General features: G+C 42.9%; 1 protein-coding gene across 1 annotated transcript in view; it reads left to right on the top strand.

Annotated features, from left to right (window-relative positions):
* Positions 1 to 13,700, top strand: part of insc (spindle orientation adaptor protein inscuteable) — a 232,913-nt gene that overhangs the window by 149,519 nt on the left and 69,694 nt on the right. Inside the window, exon 3 of the mRNA XM_076187846.1 lies at positions 7,529 to 9,192. Within this exon, the coding sequence (XP_076043961.1) occupies positions 7,529 to 9,192 (1,664 nt within the window). The remainder of the gene's footprint in view (positions 1 to 7,528; positions 9,193 to 13,700) is intronic.

Genomic DNA, 13,700 nt, shown 5'->3' with positions numbered 1-13,700 from the left:
AATACAATTTCATGTACGAACTAAGTTACGTCATTAAGATAATTAGATGTTTCAAGTGTTCATCTTATTAATGTGTATTTATAAGAGCTTTTTCCCTCGCCTACGAATGCCCTGTATCCTGATAATGAATCACATATCCTGATAATCACTTGTATCCTAGACATCCATCTTCGCAAACACGCCCCACAAACATGTTATGCATATATGTTTGTCTGTGTTTGTGTGTGCGTATGTAAATGTGTATGTGTGTATGTATGTATGTATGTATGTATGTATGTATGTATGTATGTATGTATGTATGTATGTGTGCATGTACGAATGTATGTATGTATGTATGTATGTATGTATATATGTATGTATGTATGTATGTATTATGTGTGTATGTATGCATGTATGTATGTATGTATGTATGTATGTATGTATGTATGTATGTATGTATGTATGCATGTATGTATGTGTGTATGTGTGTATGTATGTATGTATGCATGTTTGTAAGTTTGTATGTACGTATGTATATATGTATGTATGTATGTATGTATGTATGTATGTATGTATGTATGTATGTATGTATGTATGTATGTATACGTATATATGTATGCATGTTTGTAAGTTTGTATGTACGTATGTATGTACGTACGTATGCATGTATACAAAATATTTGTGCGTATGTATGCACAGAAGTGCACCCGCATTTTTTCTCCTTGTGCTCACAAACACCCAAAGGATACACACAAGACCCTTTCATTCACTCAGCCATTTACACATGTTTGTGTTCACAGAAGCGATCTTGTGTACACGAGTGTACATGGACATCCCGAGATGTATACTTCGCTTACATAATTACTACAGATAAACGCACCCTCGCTGCGCTTGCAGCTCTTGCTGTTTTCAAACTATCGTATCAATTTCAAGTTTAAGTGGCGTCTTCCGCCTTTCCTAGGTTCCTTTGTTTCTCATCAATCTTCCTTTCATTTAACCTGAGGTGGATATCCACTACTCTTTCACCACTATAGCCTCTCGAGCAAAAGCAGCAACGACTGCAACAGCACTGTAGCAAAGAGGGCAAACGCAGAGTATGGGATCCAATATATTTGACGTTCCGCCCAGCAGGTTATTTCTGAAGAAGCCCTGCTGGGCGAAACGTCAAATATATTGGATCCCATACCCTGCGTTTGGCCTCTTTCCTACAATTGTACCCTCTCACTGTAACTTCGCCTATTTGACTTTCATAATCACTATGTCGTCACTTACCGAGAACGAATTGTATCGGAATAAAAATCGTGTGTATTTGGATATCATTTCTTATACATATCAGTGCAAAAATGATGTGATTATCTTCAACAAGTGAAGCACATTGCGGGCATTCATTTAAATAAGAAATGGTCGTGTTTCTAATGCCTCGTTATTACGATCTTACTTTGCCTCCTTCCCTCCACCCAGCTGGATCAATTCTGTTCTATCTTTTCTACCATACTTCCTCTTCCACGGGAGTTGATCCCAGATTCCACGGAACGTCTCCTTGTAGAAACTATCCATGTTTCTCTGTGTAACCATAACTATAACACCACATATTGCAACAACAGCTATGGAAAACTACAACGAGGAGAAGCAGGCCGGGAGGGTCTGCAGTTATAATCTTGGCTAATAGACTTTTGTTAAGAGGTCTTGTGCTCCTTGATTTATCCACCTTAGGATGGTACATCTATCCCCTTCCCTCACTCTCCTCCTCTCTAACCCATGGTACCTCTCCTTTCTCCACATCCCATCTCAATGCCTCCTCTTCACTCCATCCCGGTGCTCCACTGTGCACTCCACTCCACCCCGGCGTCCACGGGGCTTGAGTCTTTTCGTTCTGGTTTAGGGTCTTCTGTTATGCCTATGTTGTAGTAGTAGGGGCCAACGTAAATAAGCCTCATGTAGTCACAATTTACTTGTTAAACAGCTTAAGTATTGTAGTCGTAGTATTAGTATGGGTGAGCTTAGATAAGTAGATAAGCCTACGTGTACATTATAGTGGAAAGGGCAGGGTATTAAATTGGCACGCTTTGGGATTATTCTATTATACTTTATAAGCTTTGTTATGACAAATGGCAGACAGCTTATTTCACCTAGACGACGGGCGAACCTTGGGCTAACTTGTCTTGATTACGTTTAGAATGCGGGAACTGATAGAATTTAAGAATGTTATGCAGGAGTTATATAGACGAGGTAAGAAGTTTGAGCATGTTCGTTGCTTAGAGTTTAATCGTAGTACATACATACATATACCAAAGGTCTTTTTCCCCTTTATAAGGGAGGTAGCCAAAAAACAAAGGCATAAAATCCACTCCCATCCATTCCATTCTTATCACACTTCACTCCCCTCCACCCTCTTCCCTCCGTCTTATCTTGGCACCTCCTGGATGACGGGTCATCCCTGCATCTTGTCCACTGCTCTGGGTCAGAAGCAGTGTCGCAAGACACAGCAAGTAAAGGCATTATTCGTAGTGCTTTGTAAACATTGCAGAATATGTAATGGGATGTTAGGGCGTAGAACATAAGAACATAAGAATGAAGGAGACTGCAAGAGACCATAAGGTCTACATTAGATGGTTCCCTGTCCATTACCAACTATCATCCTCATCCATAAAGTTATCTAACCTTCTTTTAAAACAACCGATAGTTTCAGCGCTTACTACATGATTACCAAGTCTATTCCACTCATCAAATACTCAATTGGTAAATCAATTCTTGCCTATTTTCTTCTTCAATCTATTTCTTTTCCAATTCAAATCCATTACTGCGAGTCCTACCCTGTTGTCTTAATATGATCACCTTGTCGGCATCGCCTTGTTAAATCCTTTGCCCCACTTGAACACCTCTATTAGATCACCTGTACTCTACTGTAGGTCTTTCCAGAGACGTTCCAGATGCGTGTTCTATGTCTAGAATTTTGTAGACGATAACCAATTAGAGGTAATTCGAATTTCGATTGAAAGCAGCTTCATTCTGAAGAAATCTTCGTCAGTTGACATACATTCGAATGTCAAGGAAAGACATCGCCTAAAATGTTTTAGATTTTTATGATAGTATCTAAGCAAAGCATTAGAATATTCTATTACTTTTGGTTTTATATGTTCATTGTTCATTTGCTTATCCTAAAGAAAAAGCTATTTAGTGTTTGTAAAGTTTGAAAAGAGAAGAATTGCAATCAGTCATTTGTTATACAAACGACACCACCGATTACATTTCCGTTATCAAAAGAGTGTCACAAGGATGAATGAATTTGCCTGACGACAGCCAGAATAAAATGATAAGAGTCCTTTAAGACACGTATAGAATACAAAGATATGCTGGGATAGTGTGACAAGTTGATAAATGTGGAAAAAGAAGTTACGGGTCTAGTTCCGAGTTTTTGAATCTCGGAACTAGATCCGTGACTTCTTTTCCCACCTTCATCAATGCAAAGATATACAATTTATTACCTTTATGTACAGTGTAAATGACTTATTCGTGTATTGACTTTGTATGAGTTGGTCGCTTAACTCAAGAGAATACGAAGATTCTCTTTTGTGACGTAATGTCGTTGTCAGAAGTTTTGAACTACCAAATAGTCTTCACTATTAAGACGTAGCCTTTGGTGCCAAGTATATATTTTACTATACAAGAAAACACACTATAATGTAAGATGAAAAATGCATAGAAAAATGTATCAAATACTTGTTAATATGAGCTATGTATGCATTTTAAAATCCTTAGAACATTCCACGTGTGGATAAAGACGGTGCGGGCGTTGTATATAATATCACATCGATGGAGCCAAAACATTCGAATTGCATCGACATTTTCAAGCAGCATCAGAGTTCTGCGTGGCTACGTGGTCGCTCTACTCATGTGCAACGGAAGACCTGCCCATCGGCTTGCAGACTCCATGTAATACAACGTCTGGCCCGCGCATGATGTTCGAGATAATACCCGATTTGTGCGTCTATGGATCGTGGCCCATTCTCTCGGTATACGTGTTGGGGAACCTTTCGTAGATAGAATCAGGGTCCCTTGGCAGATGCAGAGCTGATCGCATATGTTGCAAGTCTTGAGGCTGCGATCATTATCTGTCTCGACGACCACACATATTGAAGTCTTGGGCAGAAGCTATTATCTCTATCTCTTGCCTGTGAAGTTACCAACCCTCGACCCGTAGAGGAGGGCGAGGAGGCGGGATCATCAGCAACCTTTCCATGTCTCGCCTCCAGCTGTTAAAGGTAGCAGCTGTCGTGGCGGCGGTAGTAACAGGAACACCAGTTGCAGTAGCAGTTGTAATAGCAGTAGTGAAAGTAAGGACAAAATTATAACAACCGCTGCTAATTCAACAACAGGAGCTCCAACAACGACATCTGCAAACAGAAATATTAACGACGGTAGGCAACACTAAATACATCTACAACAATAACAACGAGAGTAATTGAAAAATTATCACATAAATTGAGACGTCATTGCAAAAATTCTCATTATTACTAGGATAGTGACCGAGACCCAGCATACCAAACTGATAGATCGAGCAGTCAAAATAAGAGGAATAGCGGAAGTTCGTATCTGAGTTCTCCGTGTGGCCGGTGACGTCACTAACCATCCCGCTTAGGGTAACTAACATAACAAAACAAGGAAAAAGTTCAATGTTGGCAGCTGTGACTACATTGCCCCTAACTACCACTGCTGTGGCTTCCACCACGACCACCGTTATCACCATCGTGTTGGTTAAGGCGATGACGGGAAGTGTGATGAGAAGAAATTTCGTCGTCCTCCTCCTCCTCTCCTTCTCCTCCTCCTCCTCCTAATCGTCCTCCTCCTCCTTCTCCTCCTCCAACTCGTCGTCGTCATTGTCATCGTCGTTGTCGTCATCGTCGTCATCGTCATCGTCATCGTCATCGTCGTCGTCTTCGTCATCATCATCGTCGTCATCGTCATAGTCATCATCATCATCATCATCATCATCATCATCATCATCATCATCATCATCATCATCATCATCATCATCATCATCATCATCATCATCATCATCGTCAACGTCATCGTCATCGTCATCGTCATCATCATCATCATCATCATCATCATCATCATCATCATCATCATCATTATCATCATCATCATCATCCTCATCATCATCATCATTAGTATTAGCATCGTTTCTAGAAGACAAAACAGCAGAAATAGGTGGTGGATGAATAGGAGAAAGAGAGGAGGAGGAGAAAGACGAGAGGTGGTGGAAGAAGAGGAGGAGAAGGACGAGGACAAAGAAGAGAGGTGGTGGAAGAGGAGGAGGAGGAGGAGGAGGGAAGAGGCAAAAGCAGGGAAACCAACAACAAAGAAAGTAAGTGCAGTAACAGCAACATCAACAGCAACAGGAACACCAGAAACAACAACAACAGCAACTGTCGAAGCCGCAGCAACAAGGAACCCCGCCATCATCAACAGTCACAACATCGCCATAACCACCCCAAACAACAATGCCTCTGTCGCTTCCCTTTCTCATCAGGGGATAAATCACCTTTAGGAGAAGGAAGAGGAGGAGAGGAGGAAGAGGAGGAGGAGGAATAAAAACATAATGTAGAGAAAGAGATAGTGGAGGAGGAAGAGGACAAGGACGAAGAGGAAGAGGAGTAGGACAAGGAGGAGGAGGAGGAGGAGAACGAGGAAGAGGAGAACGAGGAGGTGGAGGACGAGGAGGAGTAGGAGAAGGATGATGAGGAGGAGAGGAGGAGGAGGAGAAGGAGGAATGAAAAGAGAATGTAGAGAAAGAGAGCGTGCAATAGGAAGAGGACAAGGACGAAGAGGAAGAGGAGTAGGACGAGGAGGAGGAGGAGAACGAGGAAGAGGAGAACAAGGAGGCGGAGGACGAGGAGAAGTAGGAGAAGGAGGAGGAGGAGGAGAGCTCCATGATCAAAGAGGAACGTCTCACGGAGAGAACAACACGGGTACCTAGCGAAGAACACAAAGAACACCAATCACAGTAGACTTTGAGGTTCTTAAGAACTGCTTGGGCTATGTAACCCTTGAGTTGGGCCTTGGTCTGAGTCCGAGAGTTTCGAGCACCACCTTCATCATATCCTGACTAGAATATTGAGCGAGACTCTGGAGGTGAAGTACCCTGAGTGGCACTTGAACATATCGTAAGCGCCACCTAGTCGTTAAGCTGAAGATTCCTAACCTGGTTTAATAATGTATAACTCACGACTGTATAGGCGTAGTTATGAAGTAATTCTCCAGAAATATGTAAAGAAAATAATTTCGTGAGCGTCCTTGGAAAATATTTCGAATATAAATTCTGATGAATATATTTATTTAGCATCTGTACAGTAGTACTTACGGTGGTGAGACCATAATTTTTATAAGATTTAGTGAATATTAAGAATAACCTTTCAGAGCATACCATTATCAATATTGTATACACATACCCAATAAAATATGCTATAACGGACAAAGAAATATTATTGATAAGATTCTAAAAGATTTGATAATTTCTTTTTTTGTATTTAAACAAATATTAACAGAATTAATTCCTGTTTTCTAAGAAAACAAGAGTGAAAAATATGCTATTGTTTCGTATTTGTCAGACGAAAACAATATTTTTCTATTTGTACTGATTTGAACAGAGATTTTCTGTATCCCAAGATGCTCATAGCACAAGAAAAAGAAAATTATTTTCTTAACTTGTCAGAAGTGTTAGCGTTTGAGTTGGTCTCATTCTTGAACGGAAGCGAATTACTGCGCTCCTTGAGTTCCCCTGTTGCCCTTTCAACCTTCCATTGCAGAACAAATGTTCCCTGCATCTTAACCTCACCTCTTTCAACCTTTTGATTTATCCCTCCGACCTCGACGGAGCGACCGCCTTCACAATTGCACTGCAAGGCCCAATTCATCCTCCGAAAGCCCAATCTGTCTCCGTTTTCTTTAGGTCCTTTCAGACGCTTCTTTCAACCCATTATGTCCCTCGTCATGAGAGGTGTCGGGGGCTATGAGAGCTGAGCACCATCATCAGGGAAAGAAAACAATGCAAACCCCTAATCAGGGTCTCCCCTAACCATTCCCTCAGGTGCCTCTTCTTTCACTCAGCCGTCCCTCCGTCTAATCAGGCCTTCAATTACTTTCTACCTGATGGACGCCCTGTCTGAAGGACGCGTCCGTCTTCTAATCACAGCCACTGGAAAGTGTCTTAGTACTAATCGTCGAAGGGTGGTGAGGGATTGATCGATAATCCAGACATGATGGTGCTTATTTTTTTTTTTTTTTTTTCCCACAGACGTTCCCATTTTTTTTTTTTTTTTTGTAGCTTGTTTCTTTCCATTGCTTGTTGTCGCTTGAGAGTGATCACCATCATGCTTCCAAACTTATTATATCGTTTATTTCTCTTACTTTTTTGTTTTTATTTTTACATATTCCCTTTCCTTATCTGCTTTGCTGGAGACTTGTTCCCCAGTATATTCTTCAGTTGTTTATCAATATACATTTTTTTTCTATCTTTACTGATTAACGTCTTCTCTCTTATTTGCAGAACAAGGGTCTGGTCACCACTTCCCCATCGCCCAAGACTCCTCAAAGACCAAACGACTCCTTCAAGGACGGGGACGATGAGAGGACAACAGCGTACCGGGGAACGCCCTTCAAGAGGGGTCGTTCAAGGGTCTACTATGCGTCTGACAACGGATGTTGGTCGAAGGAAGAGTACCACACCCGAAGGCTAAGCTCCTCTTCCTCCTCCAGAAATGACTTGACGCCGCATCACGAGACTTCGGCCTCTAAGTGGCGGCAGCAGATTCGAGGAGGAGGAGTAGGAGGAGGAGGAGGAGAAGGAGGAGGAGGTGAGGGAGAAGGAGGAGGGGTAGGAGGTGACAGTAGCAACAAGAATGACGTTGAGGATGGTGTGGAGCGGCAGGATAAGATGAAGCAAGCGCCCATTGTCGAAGCTGAGGCTTCTCTCGAAGAAACTTCGAGTTCGGGAGAGGACGGGAACCAATGCGAAGACTCCCCCCTCGGATCCTTCCGCGTGACGTCCCCCTTCCGAGGATCACCCTCCCACCGCTCCCAGGACTCGGGTTATTCCGACTCGAGCGAGTCCCACTCGGGTGGCCACAACGACAGTGACGGGGGCAGTGGCCCTGTTACGCCACCGCAAGTCAAGCACATCACGCGGGTGTACTTCGGCAGCAGCGACCACGATACCTCCTGCGCGAAGCTCTACAACGATAAGATCGTGTGCACCCCGACGCCGTCTCCCCCTTCGAAGTCGACTCCGGTCAAGGTCGAAGAGAGGGGGAAAAAGGACGTTTCGAAGTCACCAGATAGTAATGTGTTAAGTGCCAAATACAGTAACAGTAGCAGGGGGAGTAGTAATAACTCTAGTTGTAGCAGCACTACATCCAGTGTCACACCAAAGGGTGGTTCAATCCTTAAGTCTAACTCGAGTCCCTGTGGAAGCTCTCCAGGGAGCTCGAGTCTCACTCCCAGTGTCCTCGAAGAACCGGGACATCTTCTGGAACACAAGGACGTCCTTGGACCCATCAAGAACGCCATGGAAGTGACGATGAGTCGGAAGACGGGGGCTATTAGAAAAAAGTCCTTCAGCTCTGCGGTGCTAACGCCGGGGAAACCTCGTACCCGACGAAGTCACAGCGTGGACAAGCTCGTGGCCGAATCTTTTGCGATAACGAGTCCGATTGCTTTCTCGTCCTCGAACGTGACCTCGACCCCGATCTCGCACGCAGGCTCCTCTTTGGCCAACACCTGTTCCTCCGAGCCTCGAGAACGTCGGCGACCTCCTTTTCCTAAGGCCAGAAGACGATGGTCGACCACCGACTCGAAGGACCTTCCGCCCCGAAGTCAGTCCTCTCTCGAAGTCTTCGGACCGAAACGAAGCCACAGAGACACATCGGAACACAGACATCAGCAAAGGGCATTCAAGGGCACCATCGACCGAGGGACGACAACGGAACGGGGACTCCAGACGGATCTCACTCTTCTGCCAACGGGGTCTCATCCTTCGTCCCTCGATGCCCTGGATGACCCACTCCCGGCTTCCCGCCACGCCGCCGCCTCCGCCTCCCACCTGGGGACATCGAGGGACTTCTTCGTCAAGTCTCGCGAGTTCTCGAGTCTCCCGAGGAACCTAAACAAAAGCCAGAAGCGGCGCCACCCACTCGACGTGGCCAGACAAATGGGGTAAGTCCGTCTCGCAGGGCTGGGTCGCCGGAGGGTACTGCAAACAGTCTTCGGGTGGAGTAGGAGGAAGAGGGTGGGAGTGGAGGTATAAGGTGGATTGGGCACGGATGGGGAAGGAGAAAATCGTGCCAGAGGAGACTGAAATGGCTCAGAGGAAGAAACTGAAGTGTTAGATAACCTGGGTGTGTGTGTGTGGTGTTGAAAGAAAACAAAATGGAGTGGAAAGCGAGGTGCATGAGCAGTGGAGTGGGAGTAGAAACTTAAACTAAACATAACACGGGGTATTACTGAAATTCAGTGTTTCATTATGATGAAATGCGTGATACATAGAATGAAAGAGAGTGTCAGTATACGTGGAGTCTGGTGTTTACGGGGTTGCTATAATGCTAATCGGGAAATTTATTATTTCAATACGAATAAGATAATTATTACTACAGAGTAGGAAGAACAGATTTTACCGAGTTTTGGGACGGAACCATAAGATGATAATTGTAGAGATTATATGATTAGTGGGTGATCACAGTTGAGAATGACGGGGTAATGATTATGTGCGTGTATGTCTTTTTTGTGTAAGTGTATGTTTATTTACGTAGTTGTATTATACGTGTGATTCACCATGGTCTTGGGTCACGTGTTGGACTCGTGATTGACAGTTATTAACCTCACGGACGAGAGCTCAGAGCTCGTATGACCGATCTATGGGTAATACTTTGACCTTACACGTACACACACAACCAACTCCCCGCCCACGGGAGTTGGAGTAACGACTCGAATCGCAGCGATACTGAAATTATTTCAGCCCTGGGTAGGATTCGAACCCAGACCGCCGTAGTGGCAGGCGAGAACTCTAACCACCGCGCCACGAGGTTGTGTGTGTGTGTGTGTGTGTGTGTGTGTGTGTGTGTGTGTGTGTGTGTGTGTGTGTGTGTGTGTGTGTGTGTGTGTGTGTGTGTGTGTGTGTGTGTGTGTGTGTGTGTGTGTGTGTGTGTGTGTGTGTGTGTGTGTGTGTGTGTGTGTGTGTGTGTGTGTGTGTGTGTGTGTGTTTACCTAGTTGTATTATACGGGAAGGGAGCTATTCTCGTGGTGACCCGTTTTTGTGTGTGTGTGTGTTTACCTAGTTGTATTATACGGGAAGGGAGCTATGCTCGTGGTGACCCGTCTTTGTGTGTGTGTGCGTGTGTGTGTGTGTGTGTGTGTGTGTGTGTGTGTGTGTGTGTGTGTGTGTGTGTGTGTGTGTGTGTGTGTGTGCGTGTGCACTGTGGGGGGACAGGGGGATATTGACCCGCACATCCGTGTACATTCAACAGCTGATCTCCCACCCGACAGGACAATCCAAGCTGCCACGTCATCGTGTGATCGTGAGAGTTCCGTGCCTCTGTGATGGTGTGGTGGTGCAAGGGGTGTGGTAGTTGCGAGGGAAATGGACTGAGGTGGTAGCGGAGTGGTTTGTGGTTGTGGTTTGGAAACCTCGTGGTATTGCTGATTTGTTACTGGATGCATCAATCCAGAGACTCGAATACGGTCCATAGCTTACAAGATCAACGCCAATGCAGATTTTGTTGTTGTTGTAGTAATCATAAATTTGTTGATAGAAATCAGTTTGATTAGATTTAGGCACTTGACAACAAAGTGTGTATTTGAACAGTTCCAATATGTCATTGGGTCAGATGTGGGTATCCGCGTTGGTAGCAAGTGGCCAACTTGGTCATACGAATGTAATGTTTATCTAAAACAGCGTTTCTCAACCTTTTTACCCTTGCGTAACCTTTAAAATAAATTGCATGTCTCAAGGATCCCCTGCGCAAAAAAACAAACAAAAAAACATATACCATATCTTTCTCATTTTATTTTCATCGTAATAATAGGTTAGATAGCATGATGTCTATATTACATTATTACAATCACCAAGAATATGTCGTGCGTGTTTAATTATATTACGTATATGAAATTAAATAAAAAAAAATCAAAAGTGAATTTGCTCATCTCATTTGTTCTTGCGGAACCCTTAGGGAGCTTTTGCGGAACCTTAAGGTTCCGGGGAACCCTGGTTGAGAAACGCTGATCTAAAAGTATAACACCAAAACTCCACATTTTTATATATTTATTCTTTTTCTATTATACATTTTTTCAAATTGTGCGCACGGGGAAAAACAGCGTTCTTCTTAATCAGTAGATTTTTTTTTTTTTTTTTTTTTATAAACTGAATAAAGCTGTCTGGCTTTACCCAAGGTGAAGATTTTAGATACATTCGCCCATTTTGTAGAATTAATACGGAGGACATAGATTCAAAAGTTTGTTAACAGTGTTGTTTTATCTTAACTTGCATGGAATGGCTCGAAAAGATATTTTCTTTATCTTTGTAATACTTCAGCATGATACCATATATCATGAAGCGATAAAAACGCCGTCCATAAGGAACTGAGGAGCACCACAAGTTGTTGGCGATCTTTTTAATGGATTCTCCCTTTACTGAATGTATATATAGAGTAGTTGGTAAGTCAATACAACACTTGTCATGTGATTGCCTGGTGCGAGTCCTTGGCAGTACCGCGTTTCAATTTCTGCATGTCGGCCTCCATTGGGTCTCCCAATGTTGATGGCTTAGAATTAAAGTGTATTGTGGTTGTTAAAATGTGTATATATATATATATATATATATATATATATATATGTATATATATATATATATGTATGTATGTATGTATGTATGTATTCATCTGAAGGGAAATTTATGGATTAAAAAAAAAAAAAAATTCCCATGATCCCTTCAAACTGACAACATCACTTAAACATTTGTATCTTCTTACCATCGTTTGGTTTCTTTCATCTTGGAAAATGTCTGACCAAGAAAGTTAACCAAGGTACAACAACGTTGAGTCTGGTTCTTACTTCGTTAGTCTGTTGGCGTAGACTGGGATTTATTGGCGTAATTAGAGAGTGATTCTGTGTACAACTTGATGTGTTTATGGGCCGTATTGCGAAGTAAATTTCGGGGTTTGAGATTTCAAGCGACGTGACAACCTTAAGCCGTATTTCCTCTTTGCATACGTCTTGTAATCCTTATTATGGGCCTCCTCAGGCCCCAAACTTCCTTTATGAATATGGACAATATGTGGGGGAGAGAGTGGGAGTTGTAGTTTCTGTCATGGGTGCTCTATTGTATTAATATATACGGTTACAGTTATGTTTGGGTTTCTATTTGCATATGTGGGGGTTGTGGTACTTTTGGTATATACATTAGACGTAGAGCCAATCTTGGAAATTAGTGTGGGTATAGTTTTGTAGAAAATCAAATCTAAACTGTTATATGAGATGGCTACGCAAATGCTTTTGTCGATGAATGCTTAATAAACGACTACATACAGCAACTCTCTTATGATAAAAGTAATAAATAAGAAAGAGGCCTTACGCCAAAAATATAATTTACATAATTCTGTTTTTCGAGATAGTTTTATTTGATATATTCACACACACACACACACAAACACACACACACACACACACACACACACACACACACACACACACACACACACACACACACACACACACACACACACACACACACACACACACACACACACACACACACACACACACACACACAATAGTTACATAAAACATGCAGGTATGCCTGGGGCAGTTCATTAATGAAAATGTGAATCACTTTTAACTGCTACTATCCTTCCTTTCTATTATCCTTGCCTCTTCTAAACCATCTCTGTGACATCCCTTTTTGGTGCGATATTGTTGACAAGGACAGTTTCTGGATACATATCAGCTGTTAGTCTGCAAGACTTATATTCCAGTGACGAACAGATCGAGAAGGATAAAGGTGTTATCAAACTAGGCTATTTTTCTTTCAACGTCCCATTTACATAAATACATAGAACATCATTTGATTGCTGAAGGAAAGTTATTTTCCTTCTTGTCATATTTCTTTCAAAAAGCTGCGGGTTACAAATCTGTTCCAAGAGTCCAAGAAAAAATAATATCCCAGTGTGACAAACGCCTTAAGGAAAGTAGGTCATTCTGTGGTCAGGAACCTTAGGACAAAAGGATAAAATGTTCGGGTCTTCCTACCAGTAGCTCATCTACCTCCTCTCCCTCCCTTCCTCCTCCTCCTCCCCCTCCTCCTCCTCTCCCCCCCTCCTCGCCTTCCTCCCTCCCATCCCCTCCTCACCCTCCCATTCTACGAGTCTCTTCCATGTGGGCGTGAGTAGATGTGGATTAGGTTTGCATGGGCGTACTTAGACATGTGGGCGCATATCGTTATGAATAAGTATGTATATACATGAGAACACGTGTCGTCCATAAGTGTATGCAGTCCTTTAAGTGTCTGATGCAGTATCCGATGCTTTCTTGTTGGATGTTTACAATCAAAATGAGTTTATTAGAACATAATAGATTTATTCATATCGTATTTCTACAACATACTCCAATACGCTTTCTACAGACATCTAGCATGCACCGGCAACTGTAGTGCCTAGAAGGGAAGCCTATTGTGG

Source organism: Oratosquilla oratoria, chromosome 7, assembly GCF_046742065.1.
Source record: "Oratosquilla oratoria isolate Oo_2021 chromosome 7, ASM4674206v1, whole genome shotgun sequence".
Taxonomy (NCBI): Eukaryota; Metazoa; Arthropoda; class Malacostraca; order Stomatopoda; family Squillidae; genus Oratosquilla; species Oratosquilla oratoria.
This window is presented reverse-complemented; position numbering and strand designations above follow the sequence as displayed.